We start from the raw sequence: 25287 nt of genomic DNA, 5'->3' as shown, positions 1-25287 counted from the left end.
CTGCACAGGTATCACCCCCAAGATATTTTATCAACTACAATGGGAAAATAGTTAACTTCATAGGGGATAAATACCACCTTAACCTAGTGATCAAAGTTAACATCACCAACAGTAAGATATTGGGATATCATGTATATGCCCGTTACGATGCACTGAGAAGGGCACAATACCTCTGTCGTATTTCTGCCAAAATGCAGAATCTTAAGTATGAGAGAGATTCAGTTCAGTTTAGTTGCTCAGTCATGTCCAACTCTTTGCAACCCCATGAACTGCAGCACACCAGGCGTCCCTGTCCATCACTAACTCCTGGAGTTTACCCAAACTCATGTCCATTGAGTCAGTAATGCTATCCAACCATCTCATCCTCTGCCGTCCCCTTCTCCTCCTGCCCTCAATCTTTCCCAGCATCAGGGTCTTTTCAAATGAGTCAGCTCTTCACATCAGGTGGCCAAAGTATTGGAGTTTCAGCTTCAACATCAGTCCCTCCAATGAACACCCAGGACTGATCTCCTTTAGGATGGACTGGTTGGATCTCCTTGCAGTCCAAGGGACTCTCAAGAGTCTTCTCCAACACCACAGTTCAAAGCATCACCTCTTCGGTGCTCAGCTTTCTTTATAGTCCAACTCTCACATCTACACCTGACTACTGGAAAAACCATAGCTTTGACTAGATGGACCTTTGTTGGCAAAGTAATGTCTCTGCTTTTTAACATGCTGTCTAATTTGGTCGTGAATTTCTTCCAAGGAGCAAACATCTTTTAATCTCATGGCTGCAATCACCATCTGCAGTGATTTTGGAGCCCAAAAAAATAAAGTCTGACACTGTTTCCACTGTTTCCCCATCTATTTGCCATGAAGTGACAGGACCGGATCCATGATCTTAGTTTTTGAATGTTGGACAAACCTAAACTGATGGACATTCTACAAAATGACTGATTGGCAGTCTTCAAAAGTATGAAGATCATGAACAACAAGGAATGAGTGAGAAACTGTTTGATAAGAAGAGACTAAGAAGACAAATATATGCAATGTGTGACTCTGGACTAGATTGTGGAAGAGAAAAAAGAAATTAGAGGAAAAACTGGTGAAATGAAAATAAATTCTATAGTTCAGTTACTAACACTGTACTAATGTTGACTTCCAGGTTTTGATCATTATACCTTGGTTCTGTAATATGTTTACATTAGAGGAAGCTAAGTGAAAGTATCTAGAAATTCTCTGTACTATTTTTGCAAATTTTCTGAATCTAAAATGGTTTCAAAATAGAAAGTTAAAAATAGTTTTTTTGTGTGTGTGAGGAGGAAAAATACAGTAAGTGAAAGAGCTGAATGCAGTATTTAGCACATGCCAAGTACTTAATAAATATTAATGTATTTCCTATATTTACTGTCATGTAAATATGCTCCAAAACTGTCAAATCCTAAATTGCCTGAAAATCTCTAGAAAGGACCTCAAGAGTTTTTTTTCTTTTGGCTGTGGTGGGTCTTCAGTGCTGCTCATAGGCTTTCTCTAGTTGTAGTGAGTGGGCTCATTACTTATAACGTATTTAGTTGCTTAGGCTCATTACTTGTAACATATTTAGTTGCTTAGTTGCTCAGCAGTAGGTGGGAACTTCCTGGACCAGGGATCAAACCAGTGTCCCTTGCATTCCAAGAGGTGGATTCTTAACCACTGGCCCACCAGGGAAGCCCTCTGAAGAGTTCTGAGTATTGAGAATTCAATGTTATCCAATAAGGGAGGAGAAAGAGAAAAAAGGAAGAAAAAGTAGAAGAAAGCTCACATTTAAATATGAGCCATGTATAAACAGCTATGAGCACTCTAAAATACTCATTACCTCTTAACCAGTCTAGACAGTATGTATTATTACTATGTCCCTATTTTATAAATGCAGAAAGCAAGAGCCATGTATATAGCTCTAAAGTACTCATTAAATCTTAACCACTCTAGGGAAATAAGTGCTATTACTATATCCCCACTTTATAGATGAGGAAATTGAGTCACAGAGAGGTTAAGTAACTTCCCAAGGTCATAAACATACTAAGAAGCAGAGCCAGGACTAGCATCCACAAAGTCTTGATTCCAACACTCTTCCCTGTTATCCATAGATCATACTGTGTCTATGAATTCTGGTTATGTGATTTCTGTTGTGATTACAAAACTAAAGCATCTTCATGTTAAATAATTATATGCCACAGTCACAAGTCATTGCTGATCTTGCATTTAAACATGATATTTTTCTTAATTATTCTGGTTTGTGTTCTACCCTAGTGAATTTCAACTTCTGAGTTTCTAGATATTTCTCATTTTCCAAGGTCATTTGAAAATCTGATTTCCTCCTCCAATATGTTAGACTGTGAGAAAGAAGTGTAGTTTATAAAGATTACCAGATTCAAGACAGCTGAGCTTGGATTCTGACTCCATTATCTGTTAGCTATGTGACTCTGAACATGTTATGTAGTTTATTTTTTTTTCTGTTCAATTGATATGGCAATTCATGCCCTACCTATCCCTCCAAGGTTTATATGAATATTAAATGTATTAATTATATGTTAGAAAATGTTTTATAAACTTTGAATCATTTCATAAATGTCAAATTATGCTTTTATTGTCACTGGTGGTCACACACTTTAAATTTAGCATTGTTTTCCAAATTAATATATTGTCTTCATTCCATTTTTAACAAGCTCATGACACAAATGTAAAAGAATACTGTCACCACCTATCTACTCCTATAGAAATGCAAATATGGTGCTCATATATATTGCCCCACTTAATCACACATATTCTGCTTTGTTTCCCAATAGGAACTCCTATAATAATCATGGTGGTCATATGATGTGTCAGTCTCCATCCTGTCTCATACCACTTCCTCATCACTCATTTCATTCCAGTTGCATTGGCCTCCTGTTACTACCTGGAGTACACAGTACTATGCTCTCTTGTGTCTAGAGTCCTGCAAACTCTTGTTCCCTCTGTCTGGTTTGTTTCCCTGTTGCTTGTTTTGCTTTTTTTTGTCATAGCTAGATATTTGTATTTTTTAGTTTTACTTCCTCAGAAAGTCACTCCAATAATTAAGAGTATCTAAAATAGGAGACTCCCACCTTTTCTTTTACTGTACACTTTTATTATTTCTATCTTGTCTTCAGGGTCTATCGAAGTGTTAGGCACAAAGTAAGTGCTCAGCAAGTATTTGTTGAATGAGTAAGGGATTAAATCAAGAGAATCACGACTATTATAATCTCTTTCTGTTAATCGAGTGTTTTAAAACTGTTATCATTTGAGACTTGGTCACTTAGGGAAGCAGCACTGTACTCTATCAACAAACATGATCTAATTTAGTTCTCATTTCCAGAAACTCTTGGCAATCATTCACTGCATTCTTTATATTTGTGAGGAACAGGGGAACATTAGAAAAATCTTGGAGAACTCTTTGGTAATCAATACCTTCTGAAACTCTCTGTAGACTTGTTATCCAGTGCTAATCAATGGAAGTTTCCATGAGGATGTCATGTTCTACACCTGCTCTGTCCAATATGGTAGTCACTATCTACATAGGCATGCACTTGCCTACAGACTAAGGAACTGAACTTTTAATTTTATTTAATTTAAATAGCCACACATAGCTTGTGGATGCCTTATTGGATAACACTTTCAATACTTTCTTCTCTCAGTGGTATAAAATGACAGGGCTGTCATTGGTCAGAGAAAGACTACAAGCCTGGAAGTCTCTTGGCAGAGTCATGGGCTGTAGGGAAGTGGGAAAACGGAAAAGGATTGCTTTATTTCCTCTGTGGTTAGAAGTATTGTATTTTAGAGCTCTAAAGTAAGAAAATTAAAATTTGCTGCTTGTAGTAAAACTGAGTAACTGATACAATAGAAAAGGTATGAAATCTCTACATCATTTGGCATATACTCTATTGCACTGAGAATGAGAACACAAAGAATAGTTTTATTTAGGTGTTGGAGGTATGTTCTTTAATTTAAATTAATTTTCAATACTGCTTTTAAAAGGTTTCATAATGAAACATATTGCTAAGTGCCTCATTTCTATTTAGGTTCTAAAAATACCAACCTTTAATTGGTTCAACTTCAGATAAGGTTGGTTTAAAAACACACTGCAGTCTGAACCGATTTTCCAAAATAATAAAAGGCCCCATGAAACTTTTTACACCAAGAATTGTCATTTTAAATTCTTAGCAGGTCTGTCATTTAAATCAGGCACTATACAATTTTCCATCAACCTATATATATATATATATATATATATACATTCCTCTCCCTTCTGCTTTGTGCTCTGCCCAGTCTGTTTTTATCTCATTCTTCAGTGCCCTCCTAAGCTGCTAGCTAGCTGCTGCTTCTTACTGAAAATTGCCCAATTCACTTTAAAGATTAAAGATTTTTTTCTTAAAGAAAGATTATCTGAAATTTGCAGAGAAGCTAACCAGAATATCATAAACAATGTCACTGAGGATATTTCCTGATGATAAACACTGGTTATTTTTAGAGGCATTTGGATTGGTCTCTTAGCAGACAGATCACTAGTGGCAACACTCAGTGGCTTTGGGAACTGATTGGGATTTATAACAGAAAATGAAGGTAGGACTTGTGGGAAGAAAAAGTGCCCACCTTTCCTTTCTCTTTAATTTTTTCACTTCTCTCCCCTCATTCATGTCCCAAATTAAGTGGTAAAATTAAAGCTGGGAGGAAATAGATACAGATTTTGTTTAATTTGTCACACTAGACTAGAAAGCACTGACACATTCCCACAGATGTTAAACTGTTAAATGATTTATTCTTGTTTGAGTCTTTTAAAAATACTGAGATTCAAATCTACGCTTTCATATTACTATCTAACCAACTAAGGAAACTTTAATGACATTTAAAAATCATTCAGTTTCTCTAGATAGCATTCTATACAAGCATTATATTTTATTAACAATACTGACTTCAGGGTATTCTAATCAAGGCACTTACAGATTCTGAAATGCTTATAGTATTTTAGGGAACCCATGAAGGGATACATCAAGACACTGTATGCTTTATGCAATCTAACACATCATTGTCAAATTACCAACTGAGTTTTGCTATGTCAGGAGGTAATAAGATATACTATTATAATTATCACTTTGTTCATATGTTGTTATCAGTTATGGCAGATTTATGGTAAAAAGAAACAACTTTAGAGTCAATAAGTAAGAACTAATGGAAAGGTTAATATGGTGTTGGTTAGTAGAAAACAGAAAAAGTAGTTTGTTGCTAAGACTGAATTTAAACCAGGCATATTCAAAGCATGTACCTCAAAGGGACAATAAAGCTATGAATTAGTAAGATTTAATAAATTATTAAAATTATTATCGGGCACTACAGAATCATTTGTTATACAACATGTTACATTTCTAAGCATCTATAAAAGTGGTTTTTTTTAGAACTGAAATATATTTCTAAATGTTAGCACATAAATTTATACTCTATATATTTTTTATTTGAAGAATTTTTATGTAACAGAATATTAATTGTTAATACTGAAATTTAAAATCAGTGAAACTTTAAAACAAGACTTAAAACATTTACTTATAGTTTCACAATCAGAACATTTGTCTTTCTGAATTGAACGTTCCCCTCGTTACATTCAGCCCTGTATAGCAACTGCCAGTTTGGGAAATTACAAAGGGAAACTTAAATTAGATAAAAATTGCTTGGAAATCTTTATTCCTTCTTCTTCATGGGACTCAACCTTATATTCATGAGAATATGTTAAAACAAAAAAAGTAAACTCCCAAGAAACTACGATAGTTTCCATCAATGGAGCACTATGAGGCAGTTTCCTACCCTGATATAGTTTTTATACAGGACCTTGAGACTAGAATACTTATACCACATGCTCACTATCTTCCTCCAAGAAAAAGAAGCACCTTGGTTGTCAAGTCCTATGGCATGGATAACATACACATGTATCACTTTGCTTAATAATGAATCTGTCTTTAGTACATTTATATAACATTTCCATCACAATTTTATAAAACACCTTTCTCCAAAGAGTTCAAAGTGAGCTTACTAATATATCCAAACAACGCTCACAGTTTCTGTACACGGTAGACAATACTGAGTATGCAAATAATGAAAGAGTTTCTATATATCCAGATCTAGTCAGGTTAAATTTAAAAAACTTACTTCCATCAAACATTCCAAGTTGCCGTATAGAACACAATATTCTACAGAGTTCTGACTAAATAAATATGGTAGTCATAAAAATCACAAACTCAGTTAATCGCTGTCAATTAACCTAGGTCTAGATTAGCCAGTATTTCCTAACAATCCATCGGAAGGTAGATACTACATACATAAAAACATGGTCTTGGCTATTATCTTAATTTTGCCAACAACAACTATACGGAGTTTGGTATCTTGACAGGATAATATTTCTATACGGAAAACAGAATTGATTATCTGAAATTAAAGCAATTATCAATTTTTTGTTTCAGAAAATGCATATGTTTTATGCTATCAAAGAAATGAGGAAAAGGAAAGAAAAGAAAAAAAGATTCAAATAGGAAGTTCATATGAGAAGGGTTTAAATTAGTCAGTTCCTAACAACAGTTAAGTATAACTTTTAGGAAATTAATTTACATAATGATAATCTACATGTGGTAAGGTTGAAATTATTTAAATGACATTATATTTCATTATTTAGTGTTGCTCCACCACTGCTTTAGCAGTGAATTCTTATGAAATGTAATGCAGCTAATGAGGTAGCTTTTTAACTGAACAAACTGACAGGCCCCATATCTGCAGAGGCAGCTTGAAACCGTGCCCAACCTCTTGGCTTCCCAAGAGGCTTTTCAAAATTCAATAAATAACATCTGTAGGCGATGTTGGGTGCAGACCTAGCAGAGTGCGTCATAACACTGTGCTGGCAGAACAAAGAAACCATGACGACTGCCAAGTTTCCATGGCAACTGCTGCAAGGCTCTGAGAGTATAATAGCACATCAATCACTGTCCAAAAGAACTTCATTATCAGCTAGAAAAAACCTTTAGGATCTGTTTAGTGTGCAATTGTGGGTTAACTCACCTCAAAGCCTTGCTCTCTAGCAAAAGTGGCAGCTTCCTGAAATAAAAAAAAAGAACAGTTAATTATAAAGTGCTAGGTAATGAAGAAATAATCCATTTTGAAACTCATTCAAACAGTCTTCTTTTTACACAATTATCTCAATATACTCACAAGTTCAATTTTTATTCTTACATGGAAAAAAAAGATTTCTTTTTTCCTTGGCATAAAAAAAAGGCAGCAAATGTCAACACACTTCACAAGCTGAAATAAAGAAGATGTAGTACATGTTTTTACTGTAGCTGTCACCATGAGTTCAGGTGTTTTGACCCCGACAAAGAAAATCATTTGAAACCTAAGGAAGATGCTGATGGTTATGTTTTTAATTAACACAATACCTTTCAGAAAACTCTTCTGTAAGAAGAATGTTTCCTAATAAACGTATAGATTAGATTCAGAAAACCCACCATTTTGCAATCTCTGATGAAATTTATTTAGGCAAAGGTCATCAATGGATGCTCAACTCATTAGGTTAAAGATGATAGGGAACTGGTTATTTCATGGAATCAAAGTATCAAAGATCACATGCTGGTCACGGCGAGCAAAGTATAACTTTATAGCGGAAGAATCAAGCAGTCATCACTTTAATCCAGTGATCAATCTTATCACCTAATATTTCGATCACCAAATAGTCTGTGGCTTCTGTCATAATGTATTATAAGGTACAGAGCACCATCTATAAAGTTTTTAACATTAATTAATGAAAATTGTATTCAATAACTTGCAGTATATAGGAAATATATAGGATAGAAGAACAAGTTAAATGATACACTGAGAAAGCTAATAAACAAATCCATAAGGTAGGACATTAGACAGGAGAAGTACCTTCGTCTTTTTAGTAAGTCAACATCATGATAAAATGTACAGGAGTAATGTACAGATTTTAACTGGAAACTGTTTTGAACAAACCAGTTATAAAATACATTTTGGGTAAGTTTGATTATGAAATGGAAATCAAATATTAGGAATTACCAACTTGATATGAAAAAATCCTAGATTTTTAGGTGTATCCTGAAGTATCCTGGGATAAAATGGCATGGTATATGTAATTTATTTTAGAAAATTAAAAAAAAAAGTGAAGCAAAAATGGTAAAATATCAATATATCTAGATGTATTCAGTATTACTATCTTTTGCCTGTTTGAAAACTTTTGTAATAAAAAGTATACCCCCTCATTTCTCTCTGATTTAAGATGACAGGGTAACAAATGCTGAATATTTTTAAAAATTTGGTTAAAAATTTTAAAACAATGTTTTTCTAGATATTAAATATATCTTAAGGGCACAATCTGATGACCATTATTATATACTCTAATGCCCTTATAATAGGTTATCAAATGACAAAAACACATCTGTGTAACCAAAACTGTTCCCTTTCTTCACTCTCTGCTTTGTGCATATATTTTCATTTTAGTACTGATACAGAAAATGGAGGCAATATTACTTTTCAATTCCACTTCCCTCTTGAAGATGAAAAAAAAAAAACTGCAGACAACTGTCAAGAGTCTCTACATCTTAACTTACATTCCTCCAAAATTATCTTTGCCAAGAGATATTAATAGAAGGATGGGATGTGAGCCTGAGTAGTGAGCAGATCCAACTTAACTAAAATGACTGCTGCACCAAACCATGTAAGGCAGAAAACTACAGTTAATGTCTCCAGCACAAATCTGGGTACTATCTACATGTTAAGGAAAACACAGAGAAAAGGAGTATGTATGCACTTATAGTCCAATATACTAATACCATCTAAGTTTAAAGAACCACTTTTGAGGATTTGAGAAGATTGAAACATACGATCACAATCGAACACTGAAGTTAACAGAAAGTGATAAGTTGAAAGTACAACTCCTTAGGCTGTTCACTAGAGAAGCACATAAGGCTGACTGAGTTAACCTTAGTTGATACAGATAAAAAAACTAAATCATGATCTTGACAACTGGTGTAAGCGTGGTTAGCCTTCGTGACAATTTACTTATACCAGAATCTTGTATACCAGACAGTCAATAATATTTACTAGCTCGGATGTCAAGGAAAAGGATAGGGTTCAAAAGACAGCAATATAGAATTTTTCCAAGTTGTCCAACTCAAGAATTAACCAAGCTAATTCTTATATGAAAAAAACAACAAAACAGCTTTGTAAGAACTACTTATTTATATGGAACTTTATCAGAGGCATGAAAGAAACCTAAAGGACTGTAAGACAAAGTTAATATGACAAATCTGTACAACTAAAATTGTACTAAGACATAAAAACTCAAAATTCACATACAGTAGATAAGTTCCCTTTTTAATTTCCAGTTTTGCTCCCCAAAGTAAGAAGCAATTGACTGTGATCTGTTATGGTACAATAGAACTGACTAATTGCAAGAAGGCACATTTACCAATGTCAGATCGTTATTCTTCAATGAAACTGAGCCCTAGGACTCTTCCACATCTGTAAACTATTCCAAGCACTAACATATTTCTGACTGAGGAAGGACATGCTGAAGAAAAGTCAACTCAATTTTCTATCTCAGCGCCCCCTCACACAGGTTTGCAGAGCTGTGCCGTATCACTGAAAAGCTAAGCACTTGTTCTATGGCTTAAAAAGATCTTATCTCCTGACTTCCTCCCACCTTCCTTTGATCTTGGGTTGGTGCCCCCAGTCTCTCCATTAGAAAAGGCAGCTGGCTCACATCTCTGCAGACTTTCCCACAGCTAACCTCTGATCTGAAGGTGTTTGTAGATACAATGATGGAACAACATTTATTTTTCCCTCACAGCAAAACAAATAAAACAACACAGAGGAACATTTTGACTCAGTAAGAATTTGAAGGAGAATTTTAGTCCTAAGATTCACTGCATGGAGGGACAAAAAGAAAAGGCATTAGGTCAGAAATCAGGGAAGAAAAAAGGCATAAATGGTGCGCAGAACAGTTAAGGCAGGTTCCAAATATCACGGGTAATTCCAAGTGAACTGATCACACTAAATTGAAAAGGACTTTTTAGCATGCCTTCGCAGTAAAAGTGAGAAAAGAAAACAAGCAAGTCCCCATCTGTGCTGCCCCAGGGCGCCACGTACTGAGTTTCACAAATCTAATGAAGCAGTCAGGTTAAAATTCAACCTCAGAGTGGATGTGACATGTGGAGAACAGCTAGGGTTAGAATAGAGAAGCATGGCGGTTCCTAATGCAGGTGATTATCCATGTGATAATCATTATATTTACAGGCTTTCCATTTTAGATCTGACATCAAAAATCACAAAGGAGGAGGGATTAAGGAAATAAACAACCGACACAGAGGCTTTCCTGCTCCCCTGAGAGTGTAGCACTTTCATTCATGCATGACAAGCAACAAAAGCAAAACGAAACAGGCCAGGAAAGAGTATTTCTGAGAAGGCTGGATTTCACATTAACACTTCTTTCCATTTTGATAACTTTCACTATTATTCAGTTTCTCATACAGGTCACATTTTCAAAATCAGTTCCCATTGTTGTCTAAGCTATAATACAGTATCATTTTTGGTTTACAATGAATGATACTCACACATGTCTTTTTACAACAACAAAGTCATTTTTTTCCTTCCTGGAATTGAGTGTTGTGAATAAAATGACATATAATTAAAGTCTTAGGCTCTCATCTACACCACACTATTTAGGATTTGCAGTAGGCTTGCTGCTTCACCAATCAGGCTAAAAGGATGAAACAACAACCAAGTACAGTTTTTGAGTAGAGGTTTAAAAAATAAAGCTGAAATTCATGGTTAATGAAAACTATGGAATACTTACATGAAGAACTATTTAAAGGGATTAGCAAACCACTACTAAAAAACACAGTTCTCAGGTTATACAGGAAAAGAAGGAACAACTTAAGTGTGCGTCTGTGTGTATGAAAATACAATTTCCTTTATATATCTAAGAAGAAAACTATTTTCCTTGCATTTTGCCTGATAATACCTTGATATTAATTTATGTATAATTATCTGTAATCACTATAAAACTAAAACTATAAATAGGCCATATTGTTATTCTAATTCCAATTATTTGTTACTAGTTACATATAAATACAAATGATTTCTGTGTATTGGCCTTATATCCTGAGACTTTGCCAAATTAAGTTACTGGTTGTAGGAACTATCCTTTTCCTTCAGGGAAACAGATGTTCCTACTAACCAAACCACAAAGTTATTTTAAGAATTTAGCAACATAACATGCCTTAAAAAACCATCTCTCGTTTCTCCAGGGTAATCTGAAGGGTGTAACTACTAACTACCCACCACTATCATAGCTCAAAACACTTGCTCTCCTACTTCTGCCTCTACATTTCAAGACACTGAACCCATTTAGAGGTATTACCTGCTTGCTTATGTTACCACTCTGTTTTTTGACATCGTACATAAGGGATCTTGGGTGTTGACTGAAACTTCATGGACTGAAGTAAAAAAGAAGATCCAACTTAGGACCAAAGAAAGATAACTTCTGACTATCCATAGAAGGGAGCTCATCCATTCAAAACAAATTATTTTGCTGCTCCAATGGCAAACAGGAAGCAGAAAATTCACTGGAGTTAGCATGGTCTTCACTCAAGTCATAGAAGTCCAGAGCTCTGGGAAAAGCCAAGGGAGAATGGAACCACGAAAACAGTTCTGCTGTTTTGGCTGTTCATCTCTCCAACCAACTAGTATTTACCCTGCAAGGATAGTTTTAGGCTAACAGATACTATTATGCTAGAGATTCAGTGTTACAGCTGTTATACACCTTATTAGACTTCGACTTGCAATATTTTGAAACAATACTGTAAATCCTAAATGGTGTAGTGTACACAAGAGTCTAAGACGGAATGATATGATATGATACGATATGATATGATATGCCTGTCTTTCTCTCTATAAATCTATGTATAAAAATCTCTGCATATAAATAAAATTCATTTTTTAAATACAATTATATGTATGAAGCCTTTTTTGAAGGCTTTAAATGCAAGACAATACTGGTCAGGAAGCAGTTTCAGCCAAATGGAAAGAGTAGTTGGCTTAGAAGACCTACACTAAGGTTGCCATTTTATGCTCATTTGACATGTAATCTTGGGCAAGTCACTCAGTATATATTAGTTTATATTAGTAAAACTGAGGCCAACAAAACTGACTAGATTATTACTAGGAATAAGTAAAATATTTAATGTGAACTATAAAATCATATCACATATTAAATTCAAGGTTTTGGTAAAATCTTGGGAAATTTAAGCAAATGAATTTCAGAGAATCCAGAGTACATTCCATGATTTGTCCTATCTGTGGATCATATGTGTAGCAGGAAACCTCTAAATTGGTTGCGTACTGTGTAGATCCCTAACTGGTGATATTCAAATCCTTGTAAAATTTCCTCCCCTTTGTGTGCTGTTTGGACCAAGAGACTCACTTTTAACAAATACCTGACAAAAAGTGTTTGTTCATTCTCTTGTTCACACAGTCTCTCTCAGCTCTTGCTCTAGGGGAAATAACCTGCCATGTTGTGAGTTCTCCCATGGAGTGGCCCATAACTAACCATCAGAGAGGATCTAGGGCTTGCTAACAGCCACATGAGTGAGCTTGGAAGTGAATCTTTCCCAAGCAGTGATAGGACTAAAGCCCTGGCTGACATCCTGACTTCAGCCTTGTGAGAGACTCTGAAATTCAGGGGCACCAAACTAAACTGTGCCCAGATTCTCTATCCATATCTTATACACGAGGAACCTAAGCCTCTAAGAGGTTAACTAACATGGTCCAATTCAGAAAATCTCTCTATTCAGATTATGCTAATTCTTAAAAAAATCCTCACAGAAGTCAAACCAAACAAGTGTGGCTAACAGATCAATCACAGGTGAAAAAATAAAGGAAAGATAATTTAGAAACATATTATCTAAATAGTTCTCTATACCTGATTGTGATTAAGCATTTCTTAGCTGTAGCGGTGATACATCTCTGAGTCATGCTGACATTTAATGATAAAGAACTATCTGCTGCTTATTTTTTTCCTATATTCAGCTCAGTTCAGTTGCTCAGTCATGTCTGACTCTTAGCGACCCCATGGACTGCAGCAATATGAAGACATATTGCTTAATCAAATCCTAAAAGATGGTGCTGTTAAAGCGCTGCACTCAATATGTCAGCAAGTTTGGAAAACTCAGCAGTGGCCACGGGACTGGAAAAGGTCAGTTTTCATTCTAATCCCAAACAAGGGCAAAGCCAAAGAATGTTCAAACTGCCGCATAGTTGCACTCATCTCACATGCTAGCAAAGTAATGCTCAAAATTCTCCAAGCCAGGCTTCAAAAGTACGTGAACTGTGAACTTCCAGATGTGTAAGCTGGATTTAGAAAAGACAGAGGAACCAGAGATCAAACTGCCAACATCTGCTGGATCATGGAAAAACAAGAGAGTTACAGAAAAAAAATCTACTTCTGCTTTATTTATTACTCCCAAGCCTTGCACTGTGTAGATCACAACAAACTGAAAAATTCTGAAAGAGATGGGAATACCAGACCACCTTACCTGCCTTCTGAGAAATCTGTATGCAGGTCAAGAAGCAACAGTTAGAAATGGACATGGAACAACAGACTGGTTCCAAGTTGGGAAAGGAGTATGTCAAGGCTGTATACTGTCATCCTGCTTATTTAACTTATATGCAGAGTACATCATGTGAAACGCTGGGCTGGATGAAGCACATGCTGGAGTCAAGATTGCTGGGAGAAAAATCAATAACCTCAGATACACAGAAGACACCACCCTTATGGCAGAAAGTGAAGAAGAACTAAAGAGCCTCTTGATGAAACTGAAAGAGGAGAGTGAAAAAGCTGGCTTAAAACTTAACATTCAAAAAATAACAGGATCATGGAATTTGGTCTCAACAATTCATGGCAAATGGATCGGGAAACAAAGGAAACAGTGACAGACTTTATTTTCTTGGGCTCCAAAATCACTGCAGATGGTGACTGCTGCCATGAAATTAAAAGATGCTTGCTCCTTGGAAGAAAAGCTATGACCAACCTAGACAGCATATTAAAAGGCAGAGACATTACTTAGGCAACGAAGACCCATCTAGTCAAAGCTTTGGTTCTTCCAGTAGTCATGTATGGATGTGAGAGTTCGACTATAAAGAAAGCTGAGCACCGAAGAATTGATGTTTTTGAACTGTGGTGTTGGAGAAGATTCTTGAGAGTCCCTTGGACTGCAAGGAGATCAAACCAGTCAATCCTAAGGGAAATCAATCCTGAATATTCATTGGAAGGACTGACGCTGAAGCTGAAACTCTAATACTTTGGCCACCTGATGTAAAGAACTGACTCACTGGAAAAGACCCTGATGCTGGGAAAGATCGAAGGTGAGAGGAGAAGGGGACGACAGAGGTTGAGATGATTCGACGGCATCACTGACTCAATGGACATGAGTTTGAGCAAGCTCTAGGAGCTGGCAATGGACAGGAAAGCCTGGTGTGCTGCAGTCCATGGGGTCCCAAAGACTCAGACACAACTGAGCGACTAAACTGAACTGACTGATACTGCTTAAGCCTCTAAATATTTGTTCATGCTATCCTTCACACTATGAGTTACTTTTACCTTGTACTATTTACAAAATGTACTCTGTACTTATTTATAAAAATATTTACATATCTTCCTATGAGATTGCATTAATGTTATACTACTTTTAATAGTAAATTATTTGTGAAGAGGAAAAGTTTTAATTTGTAAATAAAGTAAACAAAGGCTGGAGAATATTTTTAAGTAAATTATAAATCTGAGAAGCCCCTTTAAAAATGTTTCATTCATGAAAATATCTGTATTGGTTTTTCCAATACATACAATTTCTGGGAGATTTTCAACCTGTGCTCTGGCATTTATTACCATACGCTTCCTGCCTTCAGAATGCTGAATAGAAATATTATTTAACATTTATTGAGTGTCAAAAACTCTGTGGGGCAACGTATAAGCTATAAAGACAAGCATGGCCCCTATCCAATAGGTTTATGATAAAAATTAAACACTGTATAAAGTACACCTTCATAAACATGACTGAAAAAAATTACATAGCTGAATTATAAGCCAAATAAATTAGGTTCAGTTTAGAACATATTTAATCCTTTCACAAAATGATTTACTAGGTGATGTGTCTGTTTTACCAAGGAAAGCTGTTCATCACTCCCACTGTTATGCATATTTAATGATGGTAGGTAAAGGAAAGCAAGTTTAGGAAAAGTATTTCTTCAAAATTTGATTGAGTAGCTATTTGGGCTATCTTGTAGAATAACCCAAGTTTTTCAGCTGCTAAAAAAATAGGAGAGGTGATAGGATAAGAAAACAATTAGGGGAGTAGGCCTCTTATTGGGTGTTTTATTTCCATTTTTAGTGGGACACCATGTGCATGGCATAATGAAGACACTCCACAGATGTCAATTATTTTCCTTATTTCATTTGATTCTCATAAAAATCCCATAAAATAGGTATTCTTCTCCTTTCATAAATAAAAATCTGAAGGTTCAGAGACATTAAAGTATATATCCAATGCCAAATAAAATGTATTCATAATAGCTGGCATCTGGAGCCAATGATTTCTGAATGGTTTGTGCTGGTCTGCTACTGATGAACTCTTTTAGTTAGTTGTTTTATGTCTTTATCTCATTTTCATTTTTGAAAGATATTTTTGCAGGGTATAGAATTTGAGATTGACAATTTTTCTCTGAGTTTCAGCTTGCACTGTTTCAGATGCATTCTTTTTTGGCTCCCGGGCTCTAGAACACAGGCTCAATAGTTGTGGCACATGGTTAATTGCTCTGCAGCATGTGGGATCTTCATGGATCAGGGATCAGACCCATGTCTCCTGCACTGGCAGGCAGATTATACCTGAGGGACCAGGGAAGCCCTCAGATGCATTCTTACCTTTGTTTCTCTGTACAGAATATATCTTTAAAAAATCTGTTTTAAGATTTTTTATCACTGATTTTATGCAGTTTGATTATGATGTTCCTTGGTGTAGTTTTTTCTTTTTTTTTTTTTTTTTGCGGTTTGTTGAGCTTCTTTGATTTCTGGGTTTATAGTATTCTTCAAATTTGGAACATTTTCAGTCTTTTTTACTTCAAATATCTTTTTGTTTCTCCTCTCCAAATAGGGATGTTAGGTCACTTGGACTTGAGCAATCCCTGTATTATGCTATTCGTAGAATACTTATAAGTTTTAAAACAGACATTTTTCTTCTTTACTGCATTACCAGTGAAGAACTGAAGGCCTATGGAGACCAGGCTACACAGCTTATCAACCTTAAGATGAGTAAAATGTATCTTTAGACAGATCTTACTTCCCTCATTTACTGGAAAAAGAAAAAAAATCTAAAACTTAAATCACTTATATTAATAAACAAACAGTAAAAGATAAATAATTGATTCTTACAAGTTTAGATGCATATTTTGTGGGGCAATGAGAAAGGTATTACTGATCAGTATTAAAAATTAGATCAAAAAAGGAAAGGAAGACCTTAGGATGGGGAGAGATTGTAATTTTTATTATCTTTTTAATAATTCTTTTCTCTCAAATGTGCACCAATATCCTTTATTTTTTCTATATTCCATGCATTAAGCTTCTTAAAGTTCCTAAGTTTCCTATCACACCTTCCTAAGGTCAAGATGTGATAATCCCTGCTACCTTCCTAAGGTCAAGGTGTGATAATCACTGATACATAGATTCCACCCTCTATGGCCTAATGAACCCAACAGCAGAACCTATCGTAAAAGCTCCTCTATTCTTTGAGTCTCTTGGTCTTTCAAGAGAGAAGAGGAAATAAATAGAAATCATAACAACATTCACAATCCAAAATATTACTGAATTAACTTAAGAAGAAACTTATAGGACCACATTGTGACTTAATAACATAACAAAAAATAGTTAAACAAACAAACAAACAAAACCCAACCCCAAACTGAGGAGCATCTAATCTCCTACCTCTAGTTGGGGAGGGGGTCAGGGGTGGAAAAGGTAGTTCTTTCTCAGGTCATAATTTTTAAAACTATGGATATGTATATAACACATTCCATCCAAGTATCACCAAAACTCAGTATTATTTTCCTTCTTGCCAGGTGACTCACAATAATTATGCAGAAAGTATACAGTAGCACTATGCCTTAGAAACAAGTCTAATATAGACAGAATTAGAATTTTCATAATGGCCAGTGGGAAGAAACAAGGTTAGGCATGGTGGTAATAATCAATACAGGTCTCTCAAGGAAAAGAAATAAGAAAGTGAAGAAAACACCACCACCAACAACAAAAAAACCCACAACAAAAATGAAACTACAAAGAAGTCAAAAGAAAAAAAGTCAGGCTATTAAAAAAATAATTACAGAAAGATGATAGAAAACACCCAACATAACATGTATCTCCATAAATATTTAACTGAAAGCATAACTCACCTACCCTTCCTCTAGGATAAATAGGTTTAAAAAGATACTTTTGAGAAGCCAGTATTGCATTTGATAATGAAATGGGAGCCAATCATCTTAAGTCTACAAACTAGAACCAAGAGATACTTATCTACCTTGCAAACCTTTTTTTTTTCTTTTGGTCTGCCCCATGTGTGATCAAACCTGTGGTCCCCTGCAGTGGAAGTGAGGAGTCCTAACCACTGAACTGCCAGGGAATTCTCTTTTTGTCCCCCCTTGCAAACTTTTGTCAGAATCTGAGATAACACATTTAATACAAGTGCTTGCCTGTGTGTTTAGGAGTCTCTGTAACAAAGTATGAGTTTTCATTAGATACCAACAACACGCTGGAAAATGAACGTATTTGGCACAGAGGTAGTAACAAAATACTGGCATTTTTATTGTACTGAACGTTATAAAGTGACTGGCTAACAAGTGGGATTTTTGTTAAAAGTATTTTTGACTTACTGTACATAGTATTATAAATCAGCTTCTAACTATATCCATTTCGGAAACTTTTCCCATTGGTCATCAATCCTGGCTTTCTCCTTCACCTTTCTGAATAGGACTTGATCTCTTTTCTAGAGCGATGAAGGATTTCTCCATAGTGTAAAAGTTAGGAATAATTATTTTAAGAAATATTTATTTTCTCCTATTTTAAGAATAGCCATTTTCTTCTATTTCTTCAGAAGCATAATTTTCATCCCTGTCCAAATTTCTTTGCATCACCAATTACTCTTAATTTCCTGAATAAATATTTTCCCTCTTTCTAGTCTTTGGTCAGTCTTCCCACTTACTCCTACATATTTAAGCCCTCTTGCTTGCATTTTTCCAATTTTATTGGATAATTTAACAGATGAAAAACTGAGATTCTTTTTTTTTTTGATGCTTTAGAGTGTGAATTTTTCCACCCTCTCCGAGAAACATTCCTCCCTACTTTTCTGTTACATATCATCTTTCCCTTTCTCTGTCACCTTCCCTGTTGCTTATCTTCAAATTCATTAACTTCCCTAAATATAGTCTTACCGAGAAATTCAGCTATCAACTTTTAAATCTTTTCTTTCTTTACACTTTTTAGGGGTAGTTTCCTTTATTCCTTTCATTTGGTATCATCCTCAGATATACTTCCTCACTTCCAGAGGCCCTTTGACATTTTCTTTCTCTTCACATTTGACAGTTTCCAAGTTCTGCCAAGTACATTTTATAAGCACAATGCCTATATAGTCTTGTCATTCTTACCCACAGAAACCTAGGTCAGGCCTGTATTACCTCTTGCCTAGATTACTGCTATAGTCTCTTAAACAGTCATATGCATATTTGAATGCATCCTTACACCCAATCATTAGATCCACCTTCCTAAATATCAACTCTGATTAGCCTTTGTTAAAAAAGTTACCTACTGCTTCCTGATAAAGTACTGATAAAAGTTCCAAAGCCTGACTTTCAAAGGTCCTCCATAAAGTGCCCCTACTTTTTCTTTCTAGCCTGATCTTTTATTATTCCCTTGTACATGTACCAGATGCCACTCAAACTAGAATACTTGTTATTCTCTGAACATGCCTCAGGCTTTTTTGCCTCCATGCTACTTTGCACATGTAGGCACTAAATGAATTAGAATATCCTTCAACCACCCTTGTCAAAATCCTACGAATCCCTCCAGGGATAGTTCAACCATCTTCTCCTTAATGGAAGCCTTCCTGAATTGTTCCTGGTCTTTCCTTCCCATCTCCAGAAGTGGTTTTCTGCATTGCAGAAGAGTTTTGCTAAAATTGTAAAGATTTCTTTTTTTGGCAGTTATGTACAGACTGGAAACAGTTATTTGTAGAGACAGCTTATCTCTTACTAGATTATAAATTCTTAGCACAGAAACTTTTTTATTTTATATCTCAAAACATCTAATATGTTGTTCTGCCCAGAAGAGATAATAAATCTTTGTTGATTTACCAAATGATAAGGACAAAGCACTCACCTGCATTAAGCAAAGAAGAAATACCTCTACATTAGATCAATGACTTGATTTGTTGTGCTTCATACTTCTGTTTTAGAGATCTTAGTGCTCTATATATGTCTCTTTTATTTCTTACACTGCTTTACAATTTATTTACCTAGCCTATTTTCTCCCCTAGTTTATGAGTTTCTTAAGAACTGATTTTTATAACGTATCTTAGAATTATGCATCACACAGAGTATGAATTAAATAAATGAGAGCTGGAATGAGTTAAACTGTTTTAAAAGAAACATATTTTAAAAAGTAAAAGATCTTTCTACTCATGTATATTGAGCTTTTCTGGAATGAGATCTAAGATTTGGCCAGCAAATTGCTGGCCTTATGTGTTCCATGACAGTATTCATTGAATCTGTATATCGTGCTATTTCTGCAGTTGTCCTGCTCTGGGAAGTTACCATAAAGGATTTTGGCACTTCTCTCTTTCCACATATCACACAAATAATCACGGAAATAGTTTTTCCTGGAAGATTACTTAACTCTGAAATATTAAACTATGTTTTCAAAGATAGGCACAGTCTAGATGTCACTGCCAGATACTGGATATCAAAGGGTCTAATACAGCTCAACAAAGATAAGCACCAATATTTATAATAGACAAGAACAGCTACAAAGAAAATCAACAGAAACAACTAAACAAAACCCACAAAACAACCTCCTACATACAGATTAAATAACAAGGGTAAATAGCAAGTCTCAACTCAGGCTTGAGGACTTGGTAAGTTATCTACTAAGTGGTTTTATGATATGCTACTACTTTACTTTGCTGACATATATGATAATTAGAGAATTGATGGCACATGGGATAGAAATATAAGTCTAAATGAGCTTACAACCAGCAACAACCCATCATGGTAGATTCACAACTTTAAAATGACATTTTTTTTTCTTTAGCAAATGAATACTAGTACATCCAATGATATGTAATACATATCATTTTTTCACTGTCAGTGTACATACCATTATAGATACCACCCCATTCGTGTGCAGCTCAAGACCTAATGTTAAATTTTCTGGTTTCAAAAGAAGAGAAACTAATCTTCATAAACTGATCTTATGTGCTAAGCTTTCCAAGTGTTAGCTGCTTAATCATGTCCAACTCTTTGCGCCCCCATGGACTGTATGTAACTCACAGGCTCCTCTGTCCCTGGAATTCTCCAGAGAAGAATACTGGAGTGGGGAACTCTTCTCTTCTCCAGAGGATCTTCCCTTCCCAGGGATCAAACCCAGATCTCCCACATTGCAAGCAGATTCTTTACTATCTGAGCCACCAAGGATGCTCAAGTTTTCCAAGAACAAGATCTAATTTAGATAGTGAACCTTTGGAAACAGAAGCTAGAAGCTATGATAACAATCCCAAAAACTTCATTGTGAAAGGAATGATCTGAGTTACACTTCCAATTAGTAGGCACTATACCTCACAAACAAGGAAAGTCAATTCTTCATTAGCCAGAGCAAATTAGACATGGTTTGGACACAACAGGGGCCTGCCTGAGATGCTCACCAACCTAGAAGAGTCTGGTAATTAGGCAATACTGGATTAGCACTTGCAGGATGAAGGCAAGGAGTTGGATTTAGGAGCACATTGCCATATCCCCCACTTCCACTTCAAACAGAGTAATTCACTATATCACTGCCATGGTTGACATTCACTTGGACAACCAACACTAAACAATGGATTTGTTATTATAGAGATTTTCAGTTATCAATAACTTCTCTTCCTACTCTGCTACCTTTACATTACCCTCTGCTAATTAACAGGCAGACAGTAATTTATCTTTCTTTTTTGAAAGAATGTTAAGAAAAGTCAAGAGTCACAAAAAAGCAACAGTACATTCTTAAGAAGCAAACTACATAAACTGCATATATGAAAAAATACTAAAATCAAGTTCTATTTAAGGTTTCTCAGAAGCATCCTAAATTACTCAGTGCATTATCATGCATAGCCTCTGAAAACATAGCTGCCACAGAACATGGCATAAGTTTATGTGTAACTGCATAAGAAAAAAAGCCCTCTTATTAGTCTCCCGAAAGCAAAATATAAACACTGTATATTCTACAGATATTGCATAAAATGTGAAATTTGGTGACTGTGATAGGCTCAGAACAGGCATTTCATAACAGGTGTTTGTATCTCCAGCCTCCATGTAATCACCATGACAATGTTAGTCAGATACTATTCAGTGCTGGATAGGCATGGGAGTTGTGGTACTTCTCTTGGTTCTAACGACCTGGACAGATTTTTGATTATCTACTGTAGGAATATAAGGAGGGTAGTAATCCCTATCTTTCATAAGAATTTTAGCAACCAATGAGCATGTTAGATACTTTTAAAGTACTTTTTATTTCCAAAGTTATAAGGCACTGTGCAAGACTCATTAATCAAAAGTAAGGAAAGAATGAAGATGAAAGCAAAAATTAAACTCAGACTACAGTATGTTGCAATGGAAGTGAAAAGGAAAGAAAACAAAAGAAAAGGCTTTATGGTGGAAGTAGAATTTGCTATAAATCTAAAAGACAGGCAAAATTTTAGGAAGGTAGGGAGTTATGGAAAATGACAGGTGTGTCCTGTCAGTAGCAAGTGGTCCAATTTGGGTGGATCATAAGGTACGAATACAGGACTGGAAAGCACTGAGTTTGAAAGGTAGATTTACACTGCAATGAGTTAGAAGACTGGATTTAATTCATTTAACTATGTGGTAGGCAGATGGTGGAGGTGAGAGATGTCATGGTTTCTGAGTGGATAGGCACCCTAATTAGGACTATACTTTAGAAAGATTGATTTATCTAGTGGCAATATACAGACTGGATATAAAAGAGAAGACAGGTGAAGATTTTTAGATGGCATATCAGAGAACAGGTAATGAACATAAAATAATTTAACTCAGAGTAATGTATAGAAATGACCAGTTATAAAATATACACAATATAATAAATTTTGGGCAAACCTTTTAATTTTGGTTTTCCTTCAAAGTTACATAAAATAATGAAATAAAATCAAAGAATCCTGGACTTGGAATCAATAAACTTGAACTCCAGTTCTTTCTTTGTCTCTTACTTTACCTCTAGTGTGACTGTGGGCAAGGCAAACTCTCTCAGTTTCTTCATCTTGAGAATGAGAAGCTTAATACTTTCTAAAGGCCGTCTAGGTCTAAAATTCAATGACCATAAAAATGAGTTTTGGGGAGGTCACTAAGAACTACAGAAAGCCTATTAGAGAAAGCTCCTTAAGCAGAAAGTCCAGAGACTCTATCAAGAAATGACTGGACTAAATCAGCGAGATTTAAATATCGGTCAGTTTTTACTGCTTATACCTTTTTGCTAAAGGTAAAGCAACATTTTAGAAGATAGTAAGGGGCTTCCCTGATAGCTCAGTTGGTAAAGAATCCACCTGCAATGCAGGAGAACCTGGTTTGATTCCTGGATTGGGAAGATCTGCTGGAGAATGGAAAACGCTACCCATTCCAGTATTCTGGCCTGGAGAACTCCATGGACTGTATGGGGTCGCAAAGAGTTGGACAGGACTCAGTGACTTTCACTTTTAGAGAAGGAAATGGCAAACCACTCCAGTATTCTTTCCTGGAGAATTCTATGGTCAGAGGAACCAGGCATGCTACAGTCCATGGACTCATAAGAGTCAGACACGACTTGGAGACCAAACCACCAGAAGACAGTAAAAGATTCATTCCTTCTTTCTGAAAGCCAAAATTCAAGAAACCCTTTGCCTTATTCATGTATATGAAAACAAACTCTTGCCAAGAGAAACAAATTGCAAAATACAGAGGTTGGAAAATGTGAATCATCACTGGTATTAAAACCAACATTTAATAATTATGTTGCAGTTTCCAATGACTGCTGAATCCCATTAGGTTTAAACATAAATTCAATAAGAATTTATGACTGCATAAATGGTGTTTTAATGTATTCAGAAGTAGAAACAAGAACCATCTGATAGAGAAGTGATGGTGCTTAAAATGAAAAGAAGGTGAAAGTAAAGACATAAGGAGGCCAGGTGAAGGAGAGGAAGGATATAGAAATAGGCTGCAAGTGAATGTACTTCAGTGATGATTCTGAGGCAAATGCTTACAAATTTATCTTTTGTACTATGCATTTTCATACTTTATGGATTCTGAGTTAACACTACAATAAAAGATGGGACACCTGTCTTTTAAGCAGAAATTATTTCAGCAGAACTTTATGCCAAGTTCTTAAGGATTTTTAGAACATATGGAAATATGCACCACATGACTGAAAATAACAATTTGGTCTTTATTTCACATCCAATTTGGATTTTAGTTAACTGTTTTCTAAGGTTTTTATTCTATCTTACTTTTAATCATATCTATTAATCTGAAAAATAGAATTGTAAGTGGTGTCTTATTAAGACAAGATTTATGCTTTATTGTTGATACGATCACTTGTTTAAAAATTGCCAGTCTCATAATCAGCAATCTTGAATTGTTTAAATATTTAACTCTCCCCTTCAGTTAACTGGGAATAGTATGGAACTCAACAAGCCTATAGAAAGGACACAGTAATGTTCCTGGAGTTAGGCTGTATTCTAAGACCCATCATTTGACTTTCCAGGCTCTAACCTGCCCCCTCTTCTTTTTGAACTCCTCTACTTTCACCTGACCTTGGAGCTCCCAGGGATTTTAAAACCATATTTTAAATAATTTAGGGCCTCACAAGGACCTTTTCTCTCCATGCTACCAATACTCAGCAATTTTCGAAGGGTCCTCGGGCACAAAATAGGGAAGGGAGAGAGTAAAAACTCAATCTTGAAGGGTCAACAGAAAACATCCAACATAGAAAATTAAATATAAGCTACTAAAGCTACCAACCTTAGCCAAAACTTGCACGCAGAGGAAGCAGCAGAGCCGCTGAACTTCCAAAGCTAACGGCTCGGGATCTCAGCAGAGCCAATGTGGCCAGAAGAAAGAGGGTGGAGGGTGGTGGTAACTCCCTGAGCACTCTACTTTGTCTAAGAACTCTGGGGAGGTGAAGGAAAGCACCACAATAATGGTGTGCGTTTCATTTCCCAGGAAAGTAATTTAAAATTGCACTAAATTTAAGGAAAATAAGATTCAAGCGACAACTTTTTGGGTGGAGGCAAATGTGAAATTAAGGGGTAAGAACAAAACAAACACAGAAAAGCCTACATCCAATACAAAATGATGTTTATATGACCAAGTACATGAAAGTATAGCACATAAAAATGGAGAAATATATATACCAAAATGGTGAGAAAACTCAAAGAGCTTTCAAAAAATTAGAAAGGTTTGTTGGAGAAAAAGGATTTCTCTGCTAGACCCTGGAAGATGATCCTGAGAAGAAAAACAAAGTAAAAGCATAAAAATAGGAAGTATTACAGAATTCTAAGAAAATCACAGGATGGGGCACATGGTCCAATAAGGAGAATAGATGAAATACCACTAGCTTTCCTAGGCTTGCGAAGGTTTTCAGGTTTTGAAAATTAAAGGTAGAATGTAATACAGTGTTTCCTTTTTTTCAAGAGGCTTTCCTCCAAATTTTGATGGGCTCATTGAACTTAAATATTAATAGCATTTTCTGGGAGATTTCTGATTTTGGCTATTGACTCTAAGCAAACAAATGTGAGAAGCCAAAGCTGTAGAAACAGAGAGACGCCTAGGGAAGTTGATAAGTGAAATAGATTGCTTTTCTGGAAATATTTGTTTCACAACAGCATCCACTAAAATGGTAGCTTTCAAGGTTTCTTGACAGCAAGCACA

The 25287-nt window shown here is 35.6% G+C and overlaps 1 protein-coding gene across 4 annotated transcripts in view; it reads right to left on the bottom strand.

Moving 5' to 3' along the window:
* Positions 1-25287, bottom strand: part of ADK (adenosine kinase) — a 533995-nt gene that overhangs the window by 99517 nt on the left and 409191 nt on the right. For all 4 annotated transcript variants that reach the window (XM_070470873.1, XM_070470876.1, XM_070470874.1 and 1 more), the window contains one exon: positions 7072-7107. In XM_070470873.1, the coding sequence (XP_070326974.1) occupies positions 7072-7107 (36 nt within the window). The remainder of the gene's footprint in view (positions 1-7071; positions 7108-25287) is intronic.

The sequence above is a fragment of the Odocoileus virginianus genome, chromosome 7 (genome assembly GCF_023699985.2).
Source record: "Odocoileus virginianus isolate 20LAN1187 ecotype Illinois chromosome 7, Ovbor_1.2, whole genome shotgun sequence".
NCBI lineage: Eukaryota > Metazoa > Chordata > Mammalia > Artiodactyla > Cervidae > Odocoileus > Odocoileus virginianus.
Note: the sequence above shows the minus strand (reverse complement) of the source record. Positions and strands in the feature narration are given on the sequence as shown.